This window comes from Serinus canaria, chromosome 1, assembly GCF_022539315.1.
Source record: "Serinus canaria isolate serCan28SL12 chromosome 1, serCan2020, whole genome shotgun sequence".
NCBI lineage: Eukaryota > Metazoa > Chordata > Aves > Passeriformes > Fringillidae > Serinus > Serinus canaria.
The window spans coordinates 109785346-109813093 of NC_066313.1; the positions used below are offsets into that span (position 1 = coordinate 109785346).

Genomic DNA, 27748 nt, shown 5'->3' on the forward strand with positions numbered 1-27748 from the left:
GAGCAGCAGAGATCTGAAACTCGGCAGCTGCGCAGTCGCTGTGGCCCAGACAATCCCACAGCAGCCACGAGAGCCCCTCTGGGAACGAACACCAAATCCCAGAGGGCACCTCTGCGAGCCGGCTCCCCGAGTCCCTGCACCGAGGAGTTGTCCTCCAGGTGTTTGGGGAACCTCCTGGGGCTGCTTGGACCAGCTGTGTGGTGTTCCAGTGAGCACCTGGCAAGCTGAGTTCCCCCACAGGGACAAGGGCAGCTGGTTTGGAGGCATCCCCTTGATTCCTTAAAGAATCATTTGTTGTGGTCATTGTCCTGGTTGGGTGGCCAAGAGCAGCCTCCCACAATGATAATGTACATTATTCTCTAACAGATGTCCAGAAGCATGGTCACTTCAGGTAAAGAAATGTCATTTTTGGATAAAGTGATTTTGATGCAATATTCCATGCTGAATTGGCATATGAGAGATGTGATATACTGTACTTTCTCTTCATCATCTCTAGAATATCCATTACTCTGAAAGTTCAGGATGTCAGATTTACTACAGATAAAAATCCCAACTGAGAAACCATGTGGGCTTTCTTCTTCACAACCAACCATGGACCCAGCTCAGCTATGGAGAGGCCACAGGGTCCTGTGGCTGCCCTTATTGCTGTGATCATGGGAAGCAGCACTACAGAGCACAGCACTACATCCTCCCCTTCTCCTTTCTCTTCCCGCCATCCTCCCACCTGCTCATGGGACAGATGATCTTAGATGATAGCAGAACCTCTGCTATCTCTGTTGAGGATGCTCTTAAGGTACTGCTGATATGAACTCAACATCCATCTACTGGATATGATTACATGGAACAGTTGAATCTTTCAGGGCAGGAGCACCTTTACATTTCCTGCTCTCTGTACAAGGTCACTGATTTTTTGAAACAACCCAAAAACCTGAACTCCTGACTGGAGTAATTGCCATGTAAATATCTGGAGTTTGATGCAATTCTCCGGACAGTGTTGTAAAGCTGTCAGATGTGCAAACTGAATTGCTGACTGCTAGGGGGTTAACTAAAATTCTGCTTGTGAAGACTGTGATTCTGTTTCATTTGTTTGTCCTTCAGTCCTTCCCCAGGGGCTCTCTGGTGCCATCACCAACAGCAGCTCTGGGCATTCCCACACCTCCAGTACATCCAAAGCTCCCAGCAGTGTCCTGCAGGCTCACACACAGCCCTCACACTGACACACTTAGGTCTGAGCAGGGACAGGGAACATTGATGCTGCTGTCAGAAATCATGAACTTCAGCAGCTTCCCTCAAGGGTGTCATGCTCTGCTGCTCCACCCAGCACAGTCCCTGCCATCCCTCCACCCCAGGTTCAGGCTGTCACCTCTGTGGAGCTCCAGCTGATATCCCATTTTCCCTCCTTAAAAGAGAGTAGTCCGCACACCTTCTGAAATTCCTTGGACATAGCGCCAGGACCACCACACACCTCCCTCAGGGAAAGAGCCCAGAGCCCCGGGAGAGGGTTGGACACAATGTCCCACTGCCCAAACCCTGTCTGGGTATCAAATGCAGGGAGCCCCTGACACAGGGAATGATTGGCATCTGACTCCATTGGTTCAGAATGCTGAACAATAGCTTTATTAAAACTATACTATATTATAACTATACTAAAGAGATACTAAAATACACTGTGTGAAAGGAAAACCCCTGACTGTCTCCAGACAGACAGACACAGCTTCGAGTGATTGGTTAATTAATGCACACAACCATCACCAGAATCCAAGTACCAAATCCCTTCAGGTAAACAATTTCCATAACACATTCCATATGTGCAAAACAACAGGAGCAGCAAGTTGAGATAAGAATTGTTTTCTCTTTTTCTCTGAAGTTTCTTGCTGCATTTCCCAGGACAAGTGCTTGGGAAGTTGTGCCTGCTTCTCTCTGTGAAGAGAGATGTGGCCACATCTGGGCTGTCACCAGCATGGTGCCAAGGGAAATTGCTCCAGAGTGCTGGAGATCAGGCCCAGTGCTTCATCAGCCTTGGTGCTGCACAGTTGCCACTGCTTGGAAGAGAGTTTCTGCCATTCCCCAGCACCCACACAAATTACCAACAGCTCTGCTTGCTCTGCTCCCATCTCCCAGGGGAAGAGGCATCCTTACAGAGCAGACAAAGCCCAGCGGTCCCTATCAACAGGCAGGTGATTGCTTAACATGCAGTTAACGAAGCTTTATGAAATCAAAAATCAAAAAAACTTTTTTTTTTCTTCTAATGCAGCTTTTTGAAATTAAAAACCTGTCAATCAGGAAGTGGCTGGCGGGACACAGCAGCTGCAGAACCCTCCTAGAAGCTTCCAGAATCAAATGGAAGGACATAAATAGTAAATTAAAAGTATAGAGCCAAGGCAGAGCTGTGCAAAGTGTTGTACAAGCACTAAATTCCACTGACAGATGGTTTTCTCTCTTTGTGCAGGTAAATAAAGCCGCTCTGAAACTTTTTTCCCTGATAATTTGTAAGCAATACCTTAATTATTATGTACACCTGTCTGGTTTTAATTGGCTCTCATACTGTGGCAATTTTGGTATGAATATTAATGGGCCTGGAGCCTGAGGTAGAGTTGTCAGCCAGTAGCAGTTTTTTTCTGCTTCTGAAGTGAAACAACCAGGTTGGGCCCATTTGGCATGAGATGTTGTACTGGTATTGCTGAAACAGGACTTACATTTCCTACTTCTTCACCTCAGAGCAAGAAATCAATATTAAAGTTTTAGTTTAGAAAAAGAGGAAGAACATTTTAGCAATTCCCATTTCTCTGCAACTCAGAATTCCAACAAAAATGTATCTGGAAGTTTGAAAGTTAGTGATAAAAACAGATTAAGAGAAAGTGGAGATAGGGAAACCAGTCATATGAAATACAGTTTATTACTTCTTCTTTGCAATTTTTTCTTCTGTCAGAAATATCATAGTGATAAAATTCCCATGCAATCATTCTTCTCCTATCTTACATTTTGTTTGCAATTTCTTGTCACACTGATGTCCCCCAATGCTTACCTCAGTGAGCATTCTCTTTTCCTATTTTTTGCTTTTTTTGATAAAGAGTTGTGCTGCATTTCCATTATTACTGTAGCTATATCAAAGCTAACTTGCTAATGTTGTGGGGAGGAGTTTAGTCTTTTTATAAGAAAATTAAGATAGTTTACTTGCTACTTTTTTTTTATATTCTACTGTAAATGTGAGGAATATCTGCCCAACATAATTCCAAACTCCCTTCCATTTTAACGTCATGTTCAAATCAAGCTGAGTTCATTCTTGGATAGTTTAAATTACCTTTTTCCTCTGCAGCACTGTTTGTTAGTACATGAGTGACCTCCAGTGGTATTCCTTAGAAAAAATAGAAAGCCTCCTGCTTGGAATACAATCAGGGAAAGCTGAGAACATCTGCAGATCTCTAGTGTGTTACAGGTTGCTCCTGAGAACGGGACTTGCTCCTTTTGGAGATCCCCAGTAAGTAAAAAAAGAAGTAAAAAAAAATCCACTCAACTGTTTTATTCCTGACCTGTGACTTAAAATTGTGCAAAGAATAGAAATATCTGCTTCTTTGACTCAGCAGAACCATGCATAATCCTTGCACCAGCATTATTGCTGGCACAAGGAGAAAAGCTTGGAAAAATCAGGATCAGAACATTCATAGCATGTTGTATCTCACTTTTCAGAATTTGTCTCAAGTGTTTTTCCAAGCTCCTCTGCCTAGAAGTAGTCCCAAACAATGCAATTTTTGATGTTAATATCCTTTCAAAGGGTATGGAAGAAGCATTATTGTTAAAAAAAATTGCTCTTCCTCCTCATCTCTCAATCACACCAGACTATTTGGCCATATAAATCTGAAGTTGTTTTCCCACAAGGGGTCACCATAGATTAGCCTCACTGCTGGTCTTCATCAAATGAATTTGTGTTCTCACATTTTAAGATACAAAGAAAACATTCAGATTCTCAAACCAGTACTAAAAACATCGATTGAAGCACATAACTTTGTAATAAAATGGTTCCAGTGAAAGAAAACTGCAAAGCAACAACTAATTCTAGAAGTTGCATAAAAACACAAACCAAACTAATAAGCAAAATCAAAAAAACCCCAAAAAAACAATCAAACAAACAAACAAAAAAAACCACAAAAAACCCCCCAAGAAACTGGAAAATAATTTCTTATTTCTTTTGCTTACCACAAAAATAACTTGGAAGACTCCAAGGACATTTTCTTCATTTCACCTGTGTTTCGTGATTAGTCTCATGCTGTGTACACACCACATTAGGAATTCTCTCTCTCCCAAGAACCAGATTGTACAACCTTGGGTGTTAAGAACATCATTTTAGCTCTGAATTTAAAGAGTGATTAGGGTTGAATCTGTGCTCATGGGGTCCCAGGAAAGCCAAAAGCAGAGTCCTTGTGAATAGGAGAGCTTGTAATGCCCTTCCATTATTAAGACTGAGATGGTTTCAATGGGTTCCTGAGTGTGCTGCCTGTTCTTTCTGTTCATGTTCTTTCTGTTCAGTTTACTTAAACAGCAGACATGGAGAAGTCTTTATAACTTTAGTACAGTATTTTGTGACCAAGCATTTGTTCTCACCAGAAAAGAAAACTTAAGTTCCCAAAGTCTCTTCTAAACATGCTCTGAAGTTTAATTCATTGCTTTCACTGAAGTAAAATTCATTGGAGTGCATCTGTATAAAGAATAAAAGAAAAGCACAGTGGGATTCTGGTTTGAGTGCTTTAGGAATCTGCCTGTTAAGTATATGTAGATTGTCAATAGTGTTGTCCATGCACTGTGGGCATCTGATTAGATGCCAAAATTCGGTGGACCAGTAAAATCCATCCCCTGTAAGAGACAGACAGACAGACAGACAGACACTTCCCCCAGCCACATCCTTCTCCCCTCCTGTCACCTGCCTCTAGGGAGCTGCACACACTCATTAAGGATAGGAGCTGGATGGATAATAACAGGATTAGAGTACCATTAACTAGCTTTCAGCAACATTATTTCTGCAGACCAGAAGGACTGAAAAGCAAAAAGAAATTTCATTGTTATATTATACACAGTGGCAGCAAGGTAGGAAAGTGTTAAAGAAAGGATGATGCTGTTAAAGAAATGAGATGATGCTGTACTTACAGGTTATTTTTCACAACAGACCCACCCTGACAATACATCTGATGCCACTGGGTGAAGGGAGAGATCTCACATGGTATTTTATTTTGGTATTTTAAAGGAAGACACAGATTCTTAAACCAAGGTGGTGTTTGCAGCCCAATCTAGGATTAATGTATAACAACATTATGGAAAAAACCCCTTGTTATCTCTAGAAAGGTAGAAGAAAATTTGTAATGAAATTTAACATCACTAATACATTAAAAATGACCAGTCTTTTAGGTGGCTTTGCTGATTTTTTTGTATCATACATGCCTTTCTCAGCCAGACCTGTGAGTCACTGCCCTCCCTGCTGGCCACAGAGGAGCCTGGCCACCACCTTCAGAGCTCAGAGCAAACTCATCCCTCACCACACCTGCCTCTCTTGGCTGACAGCAAGTGTGTGCTGGGCTGAGACATGGAGAAGTAGCCAAGCCTCAGTCCTCTTAGCACTGCAGTGGCATCCTCCTTCTCCTGATTAAGAAAAGGTTGTGGTGACATTTGGTGTTTTTATCTTTTTCTAGGACTGCAGCTGTAGTCCCATCTCCTGAGCTTAAGTCCTGTGCCATTGCTCATTAAAGAGCTCCTGTCTTGGCCCTGGGACATTTGACTTTAACTGTAAAATTGCAGCCCTGTCAGAAAACTGAGAGCTCAAGCAACTCCACCAGAGCTGGAAAGTCAGAATGAATCATTGCAGCTGCACAGCTGAGATAACAAAATCTCTACACCCACAGATAAAGCTGCCTGTCAGTCACTTCTCAGTCCCAAAGCTGCAATGTTGGATGGGCTCCTCTGCATGCCCCCATGGCTAATGGCATGCAGGGAGATGTCACATAGGAAGAGCAGGTAGTGAGGAGTGAAAATGAAAACATTTTTAGCCATGCTCTGAGAGAAACATTATCATTTTTTCCTTTCATTGAAAGAAACATTGTACTTTCCTGGAGGCAGTTATCTGATAAGCAGAGAGTCAAAGCAGGAGAAAAACAGACAGTGGAAAGGCATGTTCCTGTTTGTGCATAAAATTTCAGGGCTACATTCTGTTAATTAAACACATCATGTATAGAAGAGCTGCAGAAACCTTCCAGATGATCCACTGGGAAGGTGGGTCACCATTAATAAATTCAGCACAAACCAGCAGAAAAAAGAGCTGTTCTACTGCAAGTGCTGCCTTGGGAAGGATTCAGAGTTAAAGCTGCTCATGTCACAGTTTTGTCACCAGTACAGTAACACAGGGCATCTTTCCTTTTCCCAGAAACAGTAAAGCAACCAGTTCATTTCCCTTCAAAAAGAAATAATTTTGACCCTTTTGCAATATGCATCACTTGAGAATTGCTGGATGAGGAGCTGATGTGATAGAAAATGGACTCACTTCACAGAACAGGTGAATAAAGAGTCAGTGTGGTATTTGCTCTCACAGAACTGATGGAGTGAACAGGAAACACAGTGGCTTTAGCTAGAGCTGGTCTCTTCTTTGGGTAGGAGTTGACTTTCTTCAGTCCCAGTTTTTCTGTTGTCTGAAAATATCCAAGTGACTAAAGAAGGGGGGAAAAAGGAATTCTTGCTGGATGTAGTTCAGTCTTGTTTACTTCAGTGCTCTTGTAATGGAGTTTATAATCAGGTAGTTATATATCTATATTTATTAAAAATTTTTATGCTCAGGAAAGATTAAAAGGTGCTTTTCTCACCACCACCAGAAGTGTTATTTCTCACTTGAGCACCATCTCTCAAGTTCATTCTTCTCAGTCAGCAGAATAAAAACAAAATCCAGGCACCAAACTCAGAAGTGTTTTTCTGTGCTTTGACAGCTCAGAGAGGGCATTTCCCACCTTCTGTGTGTCTTCTGGATGAATCATTGGACTGTGATGAACCATAACCTGCCTTTGGCTCCTTTTTGACTACTGCAAAGGCAGAGATGGCCTTTTAATCTTCCATGATAGCATTTCTCCAGTTAAATGCTGTGTTTGCTCCATGAGTTAATGTCTTCACTGGTGGGCTGACCATCTGCCATTTGTTCTCCTCTTTCTGTTCTTCACAGAAACACATGCCCAGGGCAGGGATCTGAGAAGGAAGTTACCAGCAGGGTCATTGCTTTGGCATGAAGGAGGGGCTTTGCTACAGAAAAGAGCAGCCCCTGATATTCTGTCACTTCTGAAATGAACTAAAACCAGGCTGGAAGCCTGAGGGGTGAAACTTGTGTCACCACTCCACATTCATACCTGGGCAAGCTGTTCCTGTGCCTCACCCTCTCCCACAGTAAAGAATTTCTTCCCAGTATCCAATCTAAACCTACTCTCTGTCAGTTTGAAGCCATTGCCTCCTGTCCTGTAACTCCAGGCTCTTGAGAAGTTTCTCTCATCTTCCTTGTAGACTCCCTTCAAGTACTGGAAGGCTGCAATTAGGTCACCCCAAAGCCTTCTCTTCCCACTTTGAAAGGAAGGAGACTAGCTCCAAGTGGGGAGGTTTCCAAATGTGCCTCATGTCTCTAGGTGTTACATGGCATTGACTTTCCAGATGAAAATCTTCTCCAAAGACTTAGCTGCCAGTCACATACAAAGCCCCCAGAATAAAATCCTTCTCTTTACCTCCAGTGCTTTGCTAAACCTGTGTGAGACCCCTTTGGAATGAGAGAGCTGATGTCACAGCTGCTGGCAGGCTGTTACATGTGTCTAGCTGCATAAGCAGTCTCCTTCTTAAAAACACAATGAAACAGCCCAAGGGCTTCCTGATGGAATGAAATGCTCTCACCTTCTGTACCATCTGGGCAAAGTCTCTGCTGTCTCTGCTGGGGAGCCCTGTGAGTGCTCGGGTGAGAGGTGCCAAGGAGGAGCCATGGCCCACGATGAGGATGACACCTGGCATAGCAGGAAAAGCAAAGAACCATGGTAAGGGAGCTGCAGCACTGCCACATTCTCTGTCAGCAAATGGGGATGAGGTGGCTTTGGGGCTGTTCATCTTTGCAGACCTCTTTGATAATGTGGCAGAGCATGTTGTGATGGGCAGAAAATATCTGGGGTGTTGAGCATGCCAGCTACTGAGAAGGTGTTTGTGAAAAAGCTTTCCACAAAAGCATATTATCTTTTGCTGAGGTACATCCTGATGTAGAAAAATGAAGAAAAGCATGTTTTGCAATTTAGTACTCTACTGTCTCAGTTTTATTTTACTTTTTTCATTTCTAATCCATAAATTGCATTTATGTTACTTCAGTGTAGCCCAGGGCAAGCACTGAGTCTACCTTAAGCTCTGTGCAGTGCCAACAGCTCACATGAAATGTGTTTCTGTTGGCAAATCTCTGCCAGTTCCTCTTACTGCAAGAGTCTGACAGAATATTCAAAGACCTGAAACCTCTACCTTTGCAGGGGCAGGCACTGATGATCTGTTTTATCACCGCAGAGCTCCTGCTGACATAGTCTTCATAACTTTCCGAAGGCACCAGAGAGGAGAGTGGGAAGTTGCCCCTGACAATAAAATCACAAATATATGTTAATCTACATGAATACACTCTTAGCAGCATTGAATGACTACACCAGAGAAAAGGCACTTAGTTAAAAGGTTTATCTACTGGCTTGGCTGACACACAGTAACCTCTGCTTGTCTGAAGCATTAGCTTCTCTCTGAGTAATTTCCATTAAATTTCATGGCTAAGTCTCATAGCTCATAAAGCACCAGATACAGGGAAAACCAGACTTCAATAAAACTTGAAGTTTACAGTGGAGATTATTTAAAGCAGGATTTGTGCCTAAGAAAAGCTTTGAGCAATTCTGCCAGCAAGGACAACTGCCCAGACATGAGCTGCAGAGCTGCCTGGGTCTTCCAATCCTGAGTTCAAACAAAGGAGAGACAATAATGAGACAATAATGAGAATGCTTGCAAGATTTGGTACCTCAGCATTAATCTCCTCAATAAACCAAGTAAATAAAAATCTACATTTCATGTGGCTTATCTGCAATGCTGGCTAAAAGGATAGTGAAGACTTCTGCTGTTAGAGTTTAAAAAAAAGGTGTTTCTAGGGACAGAAATCACAATGCATCACTCCAAAATATCTGAGCACTTTTGCAAGACCAGGCAATCTTCTTTCTTTTTTATACCAAGGCTTTTCAGGCACCCAAAACAGCTAAGAGCCAGACCTTCACACTACTGTGAATCAGGGCAGCCTCAGAGGTCTGGTGGGGCTTGGGTGATGGACAGCATTTGCAGGGGTGGAATTGGTAAAACCAGACCCTGCTGTCCCACAAGCTCAGTAGTAGAGTGAACCTTGCCAATGAATTTTGTTGTGCTGACACTTAATTTTATATCTGTTTTTTACTGATACCCTTTGCTGATGATTCTTTAAGTGATCTCACTCATTCATAACAGCTGGCACCCAAGGATTTTTTAGCCCTACATGCGGTGGGAAAAAACTGACATTCTGTGTGGAAGTTTATAGTCCATCCACCCTGTTTTTGCCTGGACTTGAGTGAACTGTGAGGGGCCTAAACACTGTAGTTAACATTCCCTTAGAGATTCCTCTCTGAACCTCCCACTGCTGTGCATTTGCACAGTTTGTGGCAAGTGATTTTGGACCAAAAAAAAAAACAAAAAAAACAAAACCCTAGAGAATATTCTGTTAGTGAAAAACACACCAGAAAGACCTGTGCTCTGAAAAAAAAGAAGGATTTTGGAGACTATGCTCTCTCTCTAACAAAGATATATCCTTGGCTGTAAGGCATGTGTTAAGACATAAGATGTTTCCTTTCCTCCTTTTTTGAATATGTGGGAAATCCCAGAGACAGCTGAGTAATTTCCTGGATCTGCCTGTGCACTGCAAACACTGAGCAGCCTGGTTTGTGAACAAGATGAGGAGTTAGACTGAATTGGAGGTTTATCATTTCCTGCCTGGCTGTGGTTTGCAAGTGCTCAGAAAAGGCTTCGACCCTCACCCTGCCAAGTTATAAGGGCTCCAAAAAGTCCTTGCTGAGCACAGTATTAATCTTTGAGCAACTTAAAATGATGTCAGAAACATCAACTAAAGTGAAATGCTCTTATCTTGCCCGTCCCCAAAACCTCTTGCTGCTGCCCTGCAGACCCTCAGCCAAGGGCTGACTGACCTTATATAACATCACATTTCATTGTCACTGAAAATCAGGTTATTCTTCACATTTCCAAAGTTTTTCACATGAACCAAAGATAAAAGCAAAGCTCCTGGGACCTGACATTAATGTCCATAATGTCAAGGCAGCACCAGAGGAGGGCTGGTCCCATGCACAAGACATTTGTGCTAGTGCACCCATGTGCTGGTGACAGCATATCTTATTTCTATATCCTATTTTGATCTGAATTTGATCAGAATCACCCCATCTTTGTGGCTTTTGTAATGATTTGTGACACATAAAAGGACAAGATATCTCAGGGAAAAACCCCACAGCTTTATCAGCCAGACACAGAGAAGTTACCTGTAACTTGTGTCTATGTCGTAAGATGCCTCCACCAGCTCTGCCACAGTCATGAATTTAGGGATTGCTCTGCTTGCTTCCCAGTTGGTCCATTCAAATAGTCCTGGTTCCACCCTGATTCTGACTTTTTGATTTAATTTAAGCCCTGCAAGAACAAGAAGTAGATCTTAGGAGACAGGTACACTTGAAGTGCTACATTCAGGCTATATTCTGTCTTATTTGCTGTTGTACTTTTATTAGTGAAAATGAATTACTTATTATCAACAAATTGATTAAAGGAAGCCACCATTATATTCTTGTATGACTAACATAAAGGGACTGCAAATTATTATCATCATCATTATGATAATCATAATTTTGAAGCTCTGTTGTGATGCTCTGCTAGAGGTAAAAAACTCAATTTTGTAATGTTGCAATCTAAATAAACTTCCACCAGGAAATATTTTTTACCATTTTTATATAGCATTCTGCTCCTCAGTAAGGCAGTAAACTGTCCAAATTGTCCAGTATTAGAAACTGAATTCTCTTGTCAAAAGAAATATTTTATTTTGAGTATTCTCAAGACAGGTTACTCCATGGCAGTATGCATTCTGATGTAAACATGGTAATGAACTGTGAACTTGCTGAAAAGAACAGGAGATGAAAAAAGAAGAGAGGGAGAGGAAAGGAAGGCAAAGATGTTCTGCAAAATGAAGGATTAAAATAGTTTGGTTTGCAAAAGGAAATATGGAAGCAGTCTTCCCTGATCCACAATCAGATCCTTCAGAGCTCTGGAAACATCTGATACTTGGGTCAAAATATTTTCTGGAAGAGGTGGCAGTGGTGATTTGATGAGCAGCTACTAATGCTGAATTCCAGCAGATATGAAACACCTCTGCTTTATATAACATGAGATTCTACTTTAACTAGGAAGGCCCAGAGTTACCCTGATATATCCCACAGAATGCACACACACCACCGGGTCCATTCTAACTGGGGAAGCCCAGAGTTACTGGGATATATCCCACAGAATGCACACACATCAGCAGGTTTGTTGCTGCCTGTCTTACCAGCAGTCAAAACCATCTTGTCTTGCCTGCTTAAAGAAAACCACAAACAACCACAAAGTTGTGCATCTTCCTTAATTGCTCATGTCAGAGGCGTCACAGAGGTTTGGTGAAGATGTTTGCAGTGTGGCAGAAGCACCTGGCAGGTTTTGGTCCCTTACCCTGCAGTACATGCTGAGCTGTCTGCACGCAGCGCAGGGCAGGGGACGAGTACATGTAGCTGACTGTCACCTCCTGGTCCAGCAGAGCTTCCCCTGGATAGCAACAGCAAATTGTGACAGATGAGAGATTACTACAAAACACTTTCTGCAAAAAAAAAAAGCCCTCAGAGCTTTGTAATTTCATCAACATGGGATATATTGACAGTTCCTTTCTATTCATTTTTCCCACTATCTGCTGATTGAGCTCATTAGAAAGCTCATTCTGGTGGAAACATCTATTCTAAAATGAGTGTTGGAAAGATAATTACAGAAGATTCACCCTAAATCTGCAAACAGGAATTATAGGCATGTAGCTGTCTCCATATATCTGAACCATCAGAGACAAGCAATTGCAGCAGACCAGCACTGTCACAGTCATGCCTCTTGCTCAGGGAGCACAAACAACTTCATCTGGTGAATTGAGTCAGCCTAACCCACACCACCCATCCTCCTGCAGTGAGGTGAGCACACTCTGCTGACCATGGAGCTGCTTCCTCTGGCCAGCCCCTTCACTCCTCACTGTCCACTCAGGGAAAACTGCACAAGACATTCATCCCTTGCAGACAAGCAGCAGGGCACAGTAGTGTTCTGGCTTCTTCCAGGAACTGGCAGAGGGAGTCCCAAAAACAAGTAATCAGCTGTGTTCTCTGTTTTGCTATTTAAGAAGATATTGCAGTGGTTGCCCACAGAGAATTGTGGCCACAATTGAGTGCTGGCAGGAAATTTTTCTGCTGCAAGACCAGCATGAGCTTTGGCAGATGATGACAGTCTGCTTCCCAAACCCTGACATTTGCAGGAGGATAATATCCAGCTTACCTATAAGCCTTGACTGGAAAATACCACAGCAAGATAAAGGAGGATCACATTCAAACTGCTTCATGCTGTCTTTCTGCCTTGGCAGGGAGGAGGGAAAGTTCAGATCTGCTCTGTAGTATTTCCCTGAAACAAGGCAGGACATTTTGCTGTGGCACAAGGGAGGCAGCAGCTGTGTTGTGTTTGTTCTACAGTCAGTGTCTCACTGATGAAAAACAGCCAGTGCTATTACCTTAAAGGGGCATGTTTTAAGGTCACAACACTGGCTTGGGAAATTATGTGTCCTAAGAGAATAGCCCCTCTTCTTCAAGCTCAGAAGGAGCAAATGGGGAGGAGGAGAGGAAAGAACAGGAAATCAGGAGAATTTGTCTTTGTGGGACTCGAGAGAAACAAAAATTGTCTCCCTACCTATATTCTTTTACTGTTGCCAAAATGACTGAAAAAAAACCCATTTCCACTGAATCAAAATGAAAACAATTGATTACTGATTATACAGCTATATGGTACCACTCTCCTTATCTGCTGTGAATTCCATGCCTTAAAGATGGGAAATCTCCAGCATAGCAAGGCAGACTTCCAGCATAAACCTCTCACTTGTGAGCTCCCACCTTCTTGTTCCCCTCCTTCCTCCTGACACACATTTCCCTGTTTTTGGTTAGTTTTCTTCACCTGAAAACATACCTTTTTCTTTTTATTTTTTGAGGGAGAAAGAGGAAATTCAGATTTTAATGTAGGTCAGCTCTGACATTTCATTTCCACCACAGATTGCCCAGGTTGTATTAGTGATGTAGTGTGACTCTGATCGAGAGCCCGTAATTCCAACTCAGGCCCAGAAAGGTGGAGGGGTCTGACAAGAACCATGTAATGAGAGGTGATGAGGGTGCTCCTGTGATTTGTTCATGTACAGTGAGACGTACTTCCATCAGCAGCACAAGGGCTTTTTTTGTCTGAATTTAGGGAGCATAAACATGAAGGACTTAGGGACATTGTGACCTGGTTATGTGCAGGTTGAAGCAGCGCTGTGCCTGACTTGCACTGTTATAATTTAAACAAAGATTGAATCTCTTCTACCCATTACTGGGCTTAATTTGGTTTGGTCCTGGTTTTTGAAGATCCTCCTGTTACCTTACTCACCATCTGCAGTCAGGCACTGCTGAAGCCAAGACTTGCCAAAGACCTGATCCACTCTTTCCCCATGGCGCATCACCAGCACCCCTCTCCTCAGGGCAGCGTTCTGGGAAAAGGGAGTTTCATAAGGATGTTATCTACAACCTGCAGGAAAAGCCTGGATTCCTGGAGAAGAGACAGCAGAATAGATGCCTGTCCTTAGGACAGTGGTAAGCCTGACTGGTTCTCCACTGAAAGCAAATGAAAGAGAATCATAAAATTATTAAGGTTGGAAAAGACCTTCGGGATTTTTGAGTCCAACCTTTGACTGACCAGCATGTTGTCAACTCAAGCACAGCACTGAGTGCCACATCCAGTTGTTTCTCGTACACTTCCAGGTTTGTTGACTCAACATCTCTCTGGGAAGTCTGTTCAATGCTTAACCATCCTTTCAGTGGAAAAATTCTTCCTGATATCCAGCCTGAACCTCCCCTGGTGTGGCTTAAGGCCACTTCTTTTTGTGGTCACATCCCTGACCCTCACAGGCTGCAGGGTCTAATTCTGTGTTAGCACAAGTGAAAGGAAGTGCTGGTAACAGATCTTTTAACCTCAGTGTGGGAAGGAATCATAACTTTAATTTATATCATATGGGTGTTATAAACAAAAAGCAGATAATTCGCTAAGATATGACTGGTAATGCCCTTTTCTACACCAGGACTAACACTAAGCTTCTTCTTCTTTTCCTAGTGAAAATACTATTTCTACATTTTCACAACTGTGTGGCCAAATCAACAGTGAACCCAGATCTCCTACAAGGCCACTTTTTTTACTCAGGCTGCATGGAAGTACAAATAAATTTGAAGTAGTTTGGGGTTAGTATACAATGCACATTAAATACAAATGAGAAGAAGAAAAGGAGAAACAGGTCAAAGGTTTTAAAACTTTAAAACAGTGTTACTGTGTAAAACAGCACTGTTAACAGTGCTGCAGCACTGAATTAAGTGCTCTGCATCTTCAGCAACAGAAAAGGGAACTCTTAAGAAGTTGTTTGAGGTTGATATTCATGCATTGTTTTAAGTACTTGCAATTCTGCCATGAAACACCCATCAACTGCCACAAGATCAGAGTATAAACCCAAGGTTTTGTGGTCTTCCTCTTCTTGAGAGGAACCCAGAGGCCAGGGAAATTCTAGACTGGAGATGTGCCCTTTTGCAAAACATGTTTCTCAGGCCAAGCCTTGGCTCTGCCACAGATCTGACCTGGATAAGAGAGGTCAAGAGCCAGAAGAAGGACATCTGACTTATTCAGAAAGTTCTTTCAGTCATACAGATGGTGTCCTGGAGGCCCCAGGATGGAAATTCCCTCAAGGTGCCCTCAGTTCCTCTGAAGTTAGCACAAACCAGCCAAGGGTTATTGCCCAGCACAGCAGGAAAGAGGCTGTGGGGCCAGCAAGCTAAAGGGGTTTCTGAGACATGTCTGTGCTGGAAATGCATTTTGGCATCTCTGACAGAGCCAAAAAGGCAACACAGGTGCAAATGTGCTGTAGGAAAAAATCAGATTCCTTATTTGTTTTGCTCTTCCTACCAGAAGATCAGTGGACATGGGGAAAATTGATACCTGTAGATTTTGGACCTGGGTGAAAAATGTGATCCTACCAGTGCTGTGAATCACTCCAGCTAGCTGTCCTGTGCAGTTATCTGCACTAGCTACATATCTAAAAATAAAGAAGAAAATTGAACATTTAAATGTCATCTGGGGCCATGGAAACCTCCAAGATGACATCCATAGAATCCAGATGTAAGAGCGGCTGTGAACAGTGAGCCTAATTCTGATTTATTTACTCTGCCTGAAGCCATGTGGAAGTCAGGGGAGGTTGGCCTGTGTCTCACCTGTCAGACTTGTCTCCTTACCCACTGAGGCTGTGCTCAGAGAAACCTGAGCAGAGAACTCATGTTGTGCTACTCTGGCAGGAACGGGGAAAGATTCGTGAAAGACAAGTGTGATATACATCATCTACATTATAGAAAAATGTATGAGATATGATACAATACATATGAGTGTGGATGCACATATAAATGTACAATATTATAAATAAAACAGTGTGTATAAATGTACAATTAAACATGAAAATATGAGGGAGAAAAAGGAAGATGCTACTAAATTTACTAAATGCCATTAATTAATAGCATATCTGCCAACACATGTGGCAAAGATGAGAAATGGAAAAAACAATTACCTGAAGAGGAAGAACATTGGTTACACTCCCTGACATACTGAGATTATGGGCTTTCCCATTTGGCTTTACATTGGGTTCCTTTTCTGTTTTGGTGAATGATCTTGAAGCTGTGTCAAAAACATATTCCCTGTAGAAAAAGCAGAAGCAACACACGCACACAAATAGAAGAGACTTTTGAGTCATGATGTTTTTTACAGAATCAGCAAATCAGGATTCGTGTTTCATTCAATAAGTTTTACACACTTGCAATTTCACCTCATAGCTTTGCTGTTCATTTAGAATATGCCCCATAAAAATGAGGTTAAAATATGAGGATGGTGTATATTGGGTGTAACCCTGCCTAAGTGGAACCTTCAAGCAGGAAATAACTACCTGGTGGCCTCCTCCCTTTCTCTGAGACATCAAGAAGTGCACCAAAACTTAGAAAAATCAGCTCTAATCTACAAGTAGCATCAGCTGTGCTGCAGAATGTCAGCTGCAGAATGAAGAGCAGGAAGCCAGACAGGTGCCTTCTGATGCAGGGCACATCAACAAGATAAGGGTGGTGCCAAGGTGGTGGAGCAACCTTTGTGTGGTTTCATTTCAAGCTAACTTTACAAGCCCTTGAAATGAGGAGGAAAAAAAAAAGAGAGCAGAGAGCCAGGCTGAAGGCTGAGCCTGCCCTGGCAAAATGTGCTCTTTCAAAATTCATTAGGGTGTTCAGGTTCTTCAAGAGCGAGCAGGGGTCATCCCTGGAGCGGCTGAACTTACGAACTCTGCGTGCCTGCAGGTGTGAGTCCTGTCTCTTCTCTCTCAGAAGATGTCCCAGCATCCCACCCAGACCCTCAGGATTCCCAGCAAGGAGGAACTGCCAAGCAAAGGCACAGCCATGAACCCCCAGATTACCTGTGCTTGACCCAGGTGTCTGACTCGTGGGCTCTCTCGGTGTAGTTCTCGGGCAGGAAGCCCCTGCAGCCGGTGCGGTGCGAGGTGCCGATCACCCAGCCCTCGCCAGCCTCGCTCTGCTGCCTTGGATCCACGTAGATCAAGTCCCCAGGGTTGATCATCAGCTCATCAATGTTCTGGGGCTTGTACTGGAAGAGGGCCCTCAGTCTCTGTGGGGACACACACAGGGTCAGGGTGTGCAGCTGCTCAGGGGGTGGCTTTTTGCCTCTCCTGGACACAGAACCAGCTCTGTTTTCCACTCTGCAGCCTGCTCTGTAGTGGCACTTTGGCAGAGGAAAAGTGTGGGGGTTTTGGAAAGAATTTGAGATGGGACCTCTGAGTTTTTTAGATTATGTGATTTATTCTTCTTCTACATAGGCAGTAAAGGTGAGTTCAGCTCACATCTTTACTGCATGGTTCAGAAGGTCACAGGACCCCTAGTTACAAGGCCTTTTAAGGATTTGCTGACCAATAAAACACTGCCAACAAGGATATTTATGTTTTTGACCCAATTCTTAAATATTTAGTCTTATGGACCCATGTTACAGTGTAAGCTTTCTTAGCCAATCATGTTACGGCACACAAACCTACAGTACTGCATTCTAAACTTCTTGTTTACATCTCTAACTACTTTTATTTTTCTAGATCTTGCACTTTGGCAGAGGAAAAGTGTGGGGGTTTTGGAAAGAATTCGAGATGGGACCTCTGAGTTGTTTTAGATTATGTGATTTATTTTTCTTCTGCATAGGCAGGAAAGGTGAATTCAGCTCACATCTTTACTGCATGGTTCAGAAGGTCACAGGACCCCTAGTTACAAGACCTTTTAAGGATTTGCTGACCAATAAAACACTGCCAACAAGGATATTTATGTTTTTGACCCAATTCTTAAATATTTAGTCTTATGGACCCATGTTACAGTGTAAGCTTTCTTAGCCAATCATGTTATGACACACAAAGCTACAGTACTGCATTCTAAACTTCTTGTTTACATCTCTAACTACTTTTATTTTTCTAGATCTTACACTCTAAAACTCTAAACTTTCTTCTACTTAATGTCTCTCTGCTTTAAGCTGTAAATCCACATTCTCACTTCTAGCACCTGTGTTTGAAAGCCTTTTCCAAGGTATCAGATCAAATCCTGTGTTTAATTCTAAGCTTTGGGTTCCAGGCCCAAAGTTCTGAGAGTTCCCTGCATTTCAGATTCCAACAGAAAAGGAAGACACCACCACACTAACACAATTTGTTTAAAAACAGGCACTTGGTTTTCACAAAAATACTTTTTTCCCCCTCTCTAACTGCTTTTATTTGAAAGCAAACATAGATCTGACCTATTTTTGTGATTGCTTGCAGCTCTCCTGATTGTGACTAAAATCCAACACAAGACTTGTGACAAAGTGATTTACTGATCTGACAAAAAGCTGTTGAACATTCCGTAATTTAAATTTGGAAATGAGAACTGAAAGAATGTTGACTGGTTTCAACTAAGAGTCTGCTAAGCAGAAAATCATCAACGAGAACTGACCCCTGCTCACAGCTGCAGTTTTCATCATGGCTGTAACAATCAAGAAAACTAATTTTGGTGAAGGGGATTTTGCTGCAAAAATTGTAAACTGACAAATCCTCGAAAATATTAAAGAATCATTATTTCCTGTCCCTTATTTTATCATGTCATGGTAAGATTAGTTTTTTTTCCTGGGGTTTGGAATTATATTTTGAGACATGCAGGGTCAAGCAACCTACCAAAATAAAGGTTCTTATCTATTGATTCAGGAGTGCAGTTTTTCAGCCCAAAATGGCACTGGAAACAACTATGCTCTTTGAAACACTGTGCTGAGCAGGCAAAGATTTTCTCAAGAATGGAAAAGGCAAGAAGACTGTAGCAAAGAAAATGAAAGGCTCAGGAGATGAAATAAATCTGATTCCAGTACCTGGTAATGTACAAAACGCATGTCCCGTGAATAGAGAGCAGCCACCCACTGGCAGGGCTCCCCTGGGTTAATGCATTTGGCCAGTTGTTCCAAAGTCTTCTGGTGGTGAGGATAAAACCTGTGAGCCAAGGTAAGGTGGAACTGCTTCAAGGAGGGCTTCACATGGCAGTCTAGGGGTGAAACAATCACAGCACAACATAAGAACGAGGTCGTTTAAAGCTCCTCTTGTTTTATCCTACATAATCTGCATGACGTAGGAAATATCACAGTAACTAGTGGTAGAGCAGATCTACTGAATAATGGTCTTGATGGGTGTCATGGTTTTAATCACACTAAAATCATTCACAAATGTGGACTGGATTTGCTTCCTGGCTTCATCTGTGAGGAAAAGAAATTATCATGGTTGGATTTCCTCTCTCTTCCAGCCTGAGGTGTACTGAACTCATTCCTCCCAGACAAAGCTGTAGTGGGGCTGTGCCCCTTCAGTTTCCCTTGGAGAAGGTATTGGGCCCTATTCCTAGGGATGCAGCCAGGCCATCAAGCTGCCACAGCACCATGAGGGTGGAGATCTGGGATGTGTTATGTCCCTGCCCATCTCAGATATCCTGATCAATCACCTGCCAAGTTGCACACAAGATCATTTCAGCTTCTAGGCAAAAGTGCTGTGTCTTCAAAGATTAAAACATGTTCCTCTGGCTACTCTGCTTGCAAATCTGTAGGAGCAAAGGCTGTTACCTGGCAGAAAAACATCATCTAAGCTCCCCTGGAGACACAGGGAATGTTTCAGTACTGTGGCTACACATTTGTGCTACCACCCTCCCATTTTCCCTTGGGTGTTGGTCCTACCTGCCAGGGCTGAAGCCTCTGATGAGAATGCCACAGCAAAGTCTTTGAGGACATTTGCCTGGCTGTCATCAATGAAGAAGCCAAGGTAGCTGGGAGATGCATGTAGTGTTAGGGAAATGGATGGTGGAAAGCTCTGGGAAAAGCTGTCACCCACTTGCTTTAAGATGTCATACAATAATTCCACTTTCTGGTCTTCACACTGAAAGAAAACAGAGGAGGAATAGGCTTTACCCACCAGCTCACAGCCAGTGTTGAAGCCTCTGTCATACAGCACTGCCAGAAAACTGTGGGGCTATAAACTTCCTGAGAAACACAAAACACCTAGGAATTTGCCTGAAATTCCTGGTGTTAAACCCAGCAGTATTTGGCAGCTGGAGCAGCACAATGTCCTGGTTCTATAACAGGAGGTGGAGCCTTCAACCCAAGGTTTATCTAGCTTGGGTAGGAAAAAGCCAAAATATTTTACCATCTGTCAGGTGGGCAGGAATCAGTCTGAAATGAGACAGGGATCATGATTTCCTTCTTCAATTCTAAGAGCAATTTGTGTTATTGTTATCCTACAGTCCTTTACTGAGGTGGGCAAGGTGAGGGTTGCAGTGCAGTCGTCTCTTCCAGACAGGCCTTTAAACTTAATGCCTCCCAAGAGCATGGCATCCATTATTAATGAATGATTTTTGTTCTGTATAATTGTGTTTAATGGTCACAGAGCACCACTCAGTATTTTGCAACAAAATAGTCTTATTTTCACTGTCTCTACTTTTTGGCATGGTTGAGATGACCCATCCTTAGGGGGAAGGAAGCACTTAATGGTTTAACACAAAAGTGTGATGAACAAAGTAATTTTTGTTCAGCTGCTCTAGCCCAAGCTTGTTTCAGCACATCCCAGACACAGCTGATGTTCATGTCAACATGCTAAAACTGGATTCCATGAGGGTCCAGAGTTTTTTCCAGACCAGTCCAGTGCTGGACTGGACATCACAAAAGATTTCACAAAATCTTCACCTTCAATAAAAAGAGTAAAATCTGGGATATACCAGATTTATACCACAGCAGTGACCAGCTGATGGGGATCTCTTGGGAAGGCAAATCTTTTCCTGAGATTCCCACAGGCTTGTACCAAAGCTGTCTGCATCCTAGGATAACATAACACTATCCCTGCTGCACAGCTGGCTGGGAAAGTTTATCATCCTAAATCCATGCAGCAATGGACACATGGAAGCCTGACAGCAGCTGGACTGCACAGGGCTGCTCTAGATGGATCTACCAAAATGGCACTGGAAACAACCATGTTCTTTGAAACACTGTGCTGAGCAGGCAGAGATTTTCTTAAAGATGGCAAAGGCAAGATGATTGTAACAAAGCAAATGGAAGGCTCGGGAAATGAAACAAATCTGATTCCAGTACCTGCTACCAGCTACCCCAAAACACCCCACTCAAACATTAACTGTGACCCAAACATTCAGCATCACTCAGAGATTAAACATCACTCAGACATTAAGCATCACTCAAACATTCAGCATCACTCAGGCATTCAGCATCACTCAGACATTAAGCAATGTGCCTGGACCTGGGTCATGTCACTTGATCACCAACAAGTTCTGGTGTCAGACAACAGCAGGTGGCCCAGTTTCACCAAATATCACCCGGCTGAAATCCGACCCTTGCACTCTCCTTGCCTCACCGTGAAGAAGTCGCAGAGGGTGACGTGTGGGAAGACCTCGTGGGCTCTGTTCTTGCCGCACTGGCGCTTGCTCTCCCTCCAGAAGTCCTGCAGGCGGCTGTGCAGGCGGCCCCGGGGGCATAAGTAAAGGGCATATTCCTGGGGGATTGGGTCATCCAGGGAGGGGTCGTTGCAGTGGGAATGCAGCCTGAAATCAAGAGTACAACGCTGAGAGTGAGTGTGTGTACCGCTCTGGTTTCCTGTGGCTGAAGGGCTCTATAGCAGAGATTAGAAAAAGGAAATAGTTTTATTTTCTTTCAAATTAAAAGCTGAAGTTAAAGCTCAGTTTTCTCTCTGCAGCACTAAATAACTGAGATTTTTTTTTTTTTCTGCTCATTTTTTGACTACTTTTCATTTTGTCATGTGTCTTCTGTCAGTGTCAGCCAGCTGTGCAGCAGGGACAGTGTTATCCTAGGATGCAGACAGCTTTGGTACAAGTCTGTGGCAATCTTAGGAAAATAAGAGAAAACAAAAAATAGCTTTTTAGGGTTTGGGGTGGTTTTTCCCCTTTTTCATGACTGGAAACAGAGAGCTGGAGGAGGAAAAAGGCAGTGGGTGGAATGTGTTGAGGAATGACAAAATTAAAACCAGCTGAAGATTAAAAAACCACTCAGAATGAGCCTTTTTATTCAGCCCTAAGAAAAGCCATCAAGGCAAATCAGAAACACTCAAGGAAAGGTTAGAAATTTATATGCCATGTGATGATATTGTTCACTATGTCTTTCACATGATGTATGTTTGTCTTTGCAGTTGGGAAGTGTGGCAGGATCCCTGAAAAAAATTATTTGGAAAGGATATGTCATTCTCAAATGCCTCCTCTGTCTTTTTATAAAAGAAAAGAAAATGGAAGAAAAGAGAAAAAAGCTACTGAACCAAGGAAAAAAAGGAAAAAAAAAAAAGCAAAAGAAAGTACAAGGAAAGACTGAATTTAATGTGAAGGTGAATTAAAACAACAACAAAAAAAACCAGTTATCAGCACATGAATGACACTCTCACTCTGTGAGAGTCTTAGTAGAGAGGAAAAAACTTCGTGTCATTCAAAACTGAGAGGTGATTTTAATTGTACTGATACCTCCCTCTGACCATCAGCCTTTCACCTTAATTTGTGGTGGGCCTTTCTGTTCCCCATCAGCTGTTGTTTCTGCACGTGTTTCTAAGTGCAGTCATGGGTTCACAAAAATTTTCCCTCTTTCTTTGTTCCTTTCTCTCAGGAAGCTTAAAGCTGAGGAGGATTTTCTGACCAGACCAGCTGGTCCTGTGAAGTCACTCATCAATAAAAGTAAAAGTAGCTGCTTGTTTTTAATTTACCTGGACCTTCTGCAAGCTACCTTGTGTCCCAGAGTAAGTACAAATATAAATACTTCTTTCTCTGAGTAAAATAAATGAAAAAAAAAAATCTTAAATTCAGGTTTGTTTTTTTTTTTATGGCACCTAACTCAAATTCAGTGACAGGATGAGCACATCAACAAGGATTTTTAGGCAGCTGTAATGTGAAGGCACACCTTAGAAATCACAGGTACTTACCATTTTACTGCATCTTCTACTGTCTTTTGTCCAGTAGCAACCAAGGCTTTTTGCCTAGAAAAAGCACAAAATTGGTTCCTCAGAATTCCTGGAAGAAAGCTTTTATGTAGGAAAGACATTCAGTGACTTTGGTCATCAAATCTATTTTCCAGCACAGGCAGGAGCTTTAGCAAGAAGGCTTTTCCTAGCAAATGTTATTGCTCTTGAATCCTTTCAGACAGCTTTTTTCTCACTGCAAGTCTTTAATTCCTTGAAGATTGGTAACCTGTCCTCCCCAGGAGATGCCTTTCTTTGTGTTCTGGAGGTGTTTCCTTAGCAGCCTTACTGACTAGATGAATTTCCTTGGGTTAGATGAACCATCCATCCAAGCACTGTAAGAACAGGGTTTTCTTGGTTCACAGCAAAAAGGGGCTGATTCAAGATGCCAGGGCCAAGCCCACACATTAAAACTAAGCAAAATTAGATTGGGGTTTGGAGTCTGGATTGAGGACCCCCAGAGTCAGCAGAGTTCCAGATCTGAGCCAGCAACTCAGAAATGAGGGACAAAATCTCTCATTTCTCTCTGTTAATGCCATTTCCGTTCTCTGGGGTAGGATTTGGTTTCCTTTTCTAACCAGAGCTTTCAAAAAGCTCCGTGTTTCACATGAGCAAACCTTTGTTCCTAAATACTGGGTGATGGGTGAAGGATTCCAGTGTTCAAGCAGCAGCTGCATTCATGAACCCCATTTCCACCCCTGAAATGCACCTACAAACTTCTCAGAAGAAACATGAAGGAGAAAGAGAGAGGACACTGGAAGGAAACGACTGAGTTTCTTCAACATCTGATGATGTTTTTCCTTCTCTTTTGAGGCCACCTTTTCTGGCCACTGGCTCCTGAGGGCCTTGAGTTGTGTTGTCTCCTCCCATTTTTGTTCTTCATCCATCCCCATGACACCATCACACATCAGCAGTGTGTGCACTGAGCTGCAGGACTCAGGCTCATCCTTATGTTCCCTCTCAGTCTTCTGTCTTCTCTTCAGTGTAAAAACTACACTTGGGCTTGCTAATAACATTTATATGTAGCCATTGCTGGCTCTTCAGTGGGGGTCATCAGGGAGGAGGACAAACATGAGCCTTTCCACTCAGACTTTACCTTCTCCCTCTCCTCTGAGCCCTCCTTCTTCTTCTGCCCCTCTCCTCATGCAGCCTTTTCTGCTGTGCTGTTGGATTAAGCCTTTTTCTGACCCACAGATGGGGCAACTGAGAGGCATTTTAAAAACTTTTATTCCATTTTCAGTCTCATGTGAAGGGTGAGACAATACAGATGTTATAATTCACACCAGCACAATCAGAAGCCAACTATTTCCTATTTACAATATACTGTAAATGTTTCTTGGCCTATCAGCTTTTGCCACACCATGCTGTAGATGTCTTAAAGCCAATCATCAAAAATTGCCCCTCGTGGGTCCTCCTCCAATGCATCTTTCACAGTTCTATTGCTCTAAAATATCTAGTCTTATTTGCAAGGCCATCCTTTGAAACTTATTTCTAGTTCCATTTCTCTCTCAGCAATGTCTGTCCTATTCCAGGGCATTTCTAAGTCAGCATTTCTTGTCTCAAGGTTTGCACACACATGCACACTGGGTGAGCCTTCTGTCAGGCTCAGAGAATTCCCTACAAATCCCTTTCCCACCCTGTGCCTTGTGGAAGTGTCAGTGGCAATGATGCCAGGGTTCAGAACCCCTCACTGCACCTCCAAGGGAGGGTTTTACCACTTCATGCCATGCCGCTCTCCCACCTGGGCACAAGCTCTGTACGAACAGCTCTGAAGCTAAAACCGAGCTTGGCTTCAGCTTTTCTTTACAATGAGGACTTCAAAACTAAATGTAATAAGACAAGTGAGAGCTGAGGCCATGAACTGCCATCCTGCTCAGTCCCATCGCGTTGTTCTCTCGTGCTCCCCTCCATACCTGTCCCACCTTTTGTCTCATCACATATGAGGATGTGATTTCCAGCAGGAAATTCCAGTAGGATGATTTCCAGCAAGGTTTATAGAGCCCTTAGCACTAGGGGTGTGACTAATCCTGCACTTCCAAGATGAGAAGTCAAAATTGAAAAGTAATGCAAAGAATAAGTTCTGCATATACCAATTTCTCTCAGATAGAGAGAGATGAATAAACCATTGAGAATCTGTAATGAAAGTAGAATAAAAAAGCATCTACAGTCAGAATAAGCTGGCTCTTCCCTAAAACAGAAACTGCTGGCACTCTTTCTTGTGGAAATGTTTTGATCTTAGGCTAGATTTGACCATCACATATTTGAGTTTTGTTTATTGGGGAAATGTTGCTTTGGCCTGTTGGTTCTACATGGTGAAAAATTTTGAAATACTTCCACCCCGCCTCATATTTCTCAGGACAGGACATCTCAAAATAAATTTTCACTACTTTCATTCATGGTTTAATTTAGGGACAACAGAGACAGCTGAAAGGTTTTTTAAAAACATAATCAAAATTTTGAAGGTCTCAAGGCCAATAATAGAAAATCCAATTTTTTTAAATTGCTTTTTGATATTTTGTTATCTTACATCAATTTGCACAGTGTTTCTGCTGCTGCTTCTTGATTTAGAACTGGGAAGCACAAAGTCATCTCAGTAACAGCAGAAAGTGTTTTGAAGGGTATTGGAAAAGCATCACAGTAAACAGAAAAAAATTCAAAAGTAGCCATTACTTTGGCCTGACCGAAGTTACAATATTAATAGAGAAATTACAATATTAATAGAGAAATTGTGAGCCATATTTTCAGCTAAGATTCCACTGTGCATCGCTGGGAACAAGGGACTCACAGTTCCCTTGTGAGCTGTGCCCATCGTGTCTGACACTGATTGCTACCTCAGCTGTTCCCAAAAAACAGCCCAGCACTTACAAAGGGAACCTCTTCCACTCACTTCATTTTCAGTCCAAAGGTAGAGAAATATTACTCTTCTTTCCAAAATATATTTATCAGGGGTTCTTTGAAATTTAAATAATAAGATTTATTTTTTTGAACAGTTTGAACAAAAATGTCCCTACTTGCCATCCAGAAATTGGAAAATTCTCCCCAAAATGTGCCTGTCCAAGATGAGAGATGCTTGGAGGAGGAATGACCTGCATTTTTCTTTTGCATTAACTTGTTTACCTGCCACCAGTTACTCTCTCATCTGCTGGAGTTGCCAAGAATAGAGCCTCATTCTTTACTATGACATTTTTTAGGCAGGACATGATCTTTGGAACAAGATCCTGATTCAAGACAGGAAGAAAAATTGACAGACTTAGGGGGCATCTTAAGGACAAAAACTAGTTTCCAGTGACACCGTCCAGCAGGAGATTTTTGCCAGGCCTGAAAAAAACCTTTGGCTAGAAATTACACCCATGTTTAATTCCCTTATAATAAGAGTAATAAGGAGAAAAAAATGAAAGAGGATGTATCCTAAGAGCAAACTATGGTCAGCTTCTCAACTCATTGAGAAGCCTCTCAAAACTCAGGATATGGAAGGGTTTGCATCTTTAGGTTTACACAGTATTTTAAAATATTGGGTAATGAGCTGATTTGTTTTGCTCTGTGGGCAATGCACATTATATATGAGAATATATGAGAATATATATCAGGATATAGATTTAGATTTACACACTATTTTGGATTTACACAGTATTTAAAAATATTGGATATTGAGCAGATTGATTTTGCTGTGTGGGCAACACACACTATATATGACAATGAATGTCATATATCATACTATAGATTTAGATTTACACTATTTTGTATTCACACAGTATTTTAAAGTGTTGGCTATTGAGCAGATTGGTTTTGCTGTGTGTGTAATACATGCTATATATGAGAATATAACATATATCATACTATAGATTTAGATTTACAGAGTATTTTAGATTTACACAGTATTTTAAAGTATTAGCTATTGAGCAGATTGGTTTTGCTGGGTGGACAATACACACTATATATGAGAATATATACCATATATATGATACTATTGATTAAGATTTACGCAGTATTTTAGATTTACACAGTATTTTAAAGTATTGGCTATTGAGCAGATTGGTTTTACTGTGTGGGCAGTACACACTGTAACACACTATCTATTTGAATATATATATATATATATATATATATATATATATATACACATATATAAAAGAGAATATATATCATACTATAGATTTAGATTCACACCGTATTTTAAAATATTGGCTATTGAGCAGATTGGTTTTGCTGTGTGGGCAATACACACTATATATGAGAATATATAAATGAAATATATATTATATATCATACTACACATGAGAATTTCATATATGAAATTCAGAGCAGGACAGGTCTGATCCCTACTTGGGTACATCACCCCCAGGAGCAGCACAATCTCCTAACCAAAAACCCAGGCTGCCTGGCTGGGGATTTTATGGCAAACCCCTCCTATGTTGAATAAATCTCCCAGAGCTTTATGATTTATTGTAGAGCTGAGCACAGTACTCACGCCAGATGGGCCGGGAATCCTTTGGCCAGGAGAGGCTCGAGGAGGGCAGAGGGGCTCCTGCCCCGGGGCTTGTTGGACACCTTTGCGTACAGCTGTGCCTCAGCCACCGCCATCTCCGCCCTGTCCTCCCTCTCTGTGCGCCCACAGCGCTGACACAAACTGGGAGGTGGGAGGAGGGTGTGAAGGAGAGAGGGAGGGAGTCAGAAAATGAAACAGAGAGAGAGAAGGAGGCAGATGAAATGAAAAAAAAAAAAAGCAACCTTACACCCCTTGTGATCTTTTCTGACAAAAGCTGACATCCTGTTTTCATAGAATCT

General features: G+C 42.2%; 1 protein-coding gene across 3 annotated transcripts; it reads right to left on the reverse strand.

Annotated features, from left to right (window-relative positions):
• On the reverse strand, positions 1-27608 carry UBASH3A (ubiquitin associated and SH3 domain containing A). 3 transcript variants are annotated; one of them, XR_007778544.1, is made up of 15 exons: positions 27432-27607; positions 22928-22981; positions 21365-21551; positions 19684-19882; positions 18838-19007; positions 16871-17079; positions 15986-16112; positions 13777-13876; positions 12646-12768; positions 11791-11883; positions 10584-10728; positions 8503-8609; positions 7900-8006; positions 6524-7212; positions 1-4693 (listed from the first exon to the last, which is right to left on the reverse strand). XR_007778544.1 is itself a non-coding variant. In XM_009089575.4 (14 exons), exons 1-14 carry the CDS (start codon positions 27542-27544, stop codon positions 7075-7077), a joined length of 1872 nt encoding a protein of 623 aa, XP_009087823.1. In that variant the 5' UTR covers positions 27545-27607; the 3' UTR covers positions 2-7074. The 3 variants fall into 3 exon arrangements, 2 of the variants coding, with proteins under 2 accessions (XP_009087823.1, XP_050834744.1); XM_009089575.4 differs by having other exon boundaries at positions 2-7212; XM_050978787.1 differs by lacking the exon at positions 12646-12768 and having other exon boundaries at positions 2-7212; positions 27432-27608.
• Between the last annotated feature and the right edge of the window lie 140 nt (positions 27609-27748).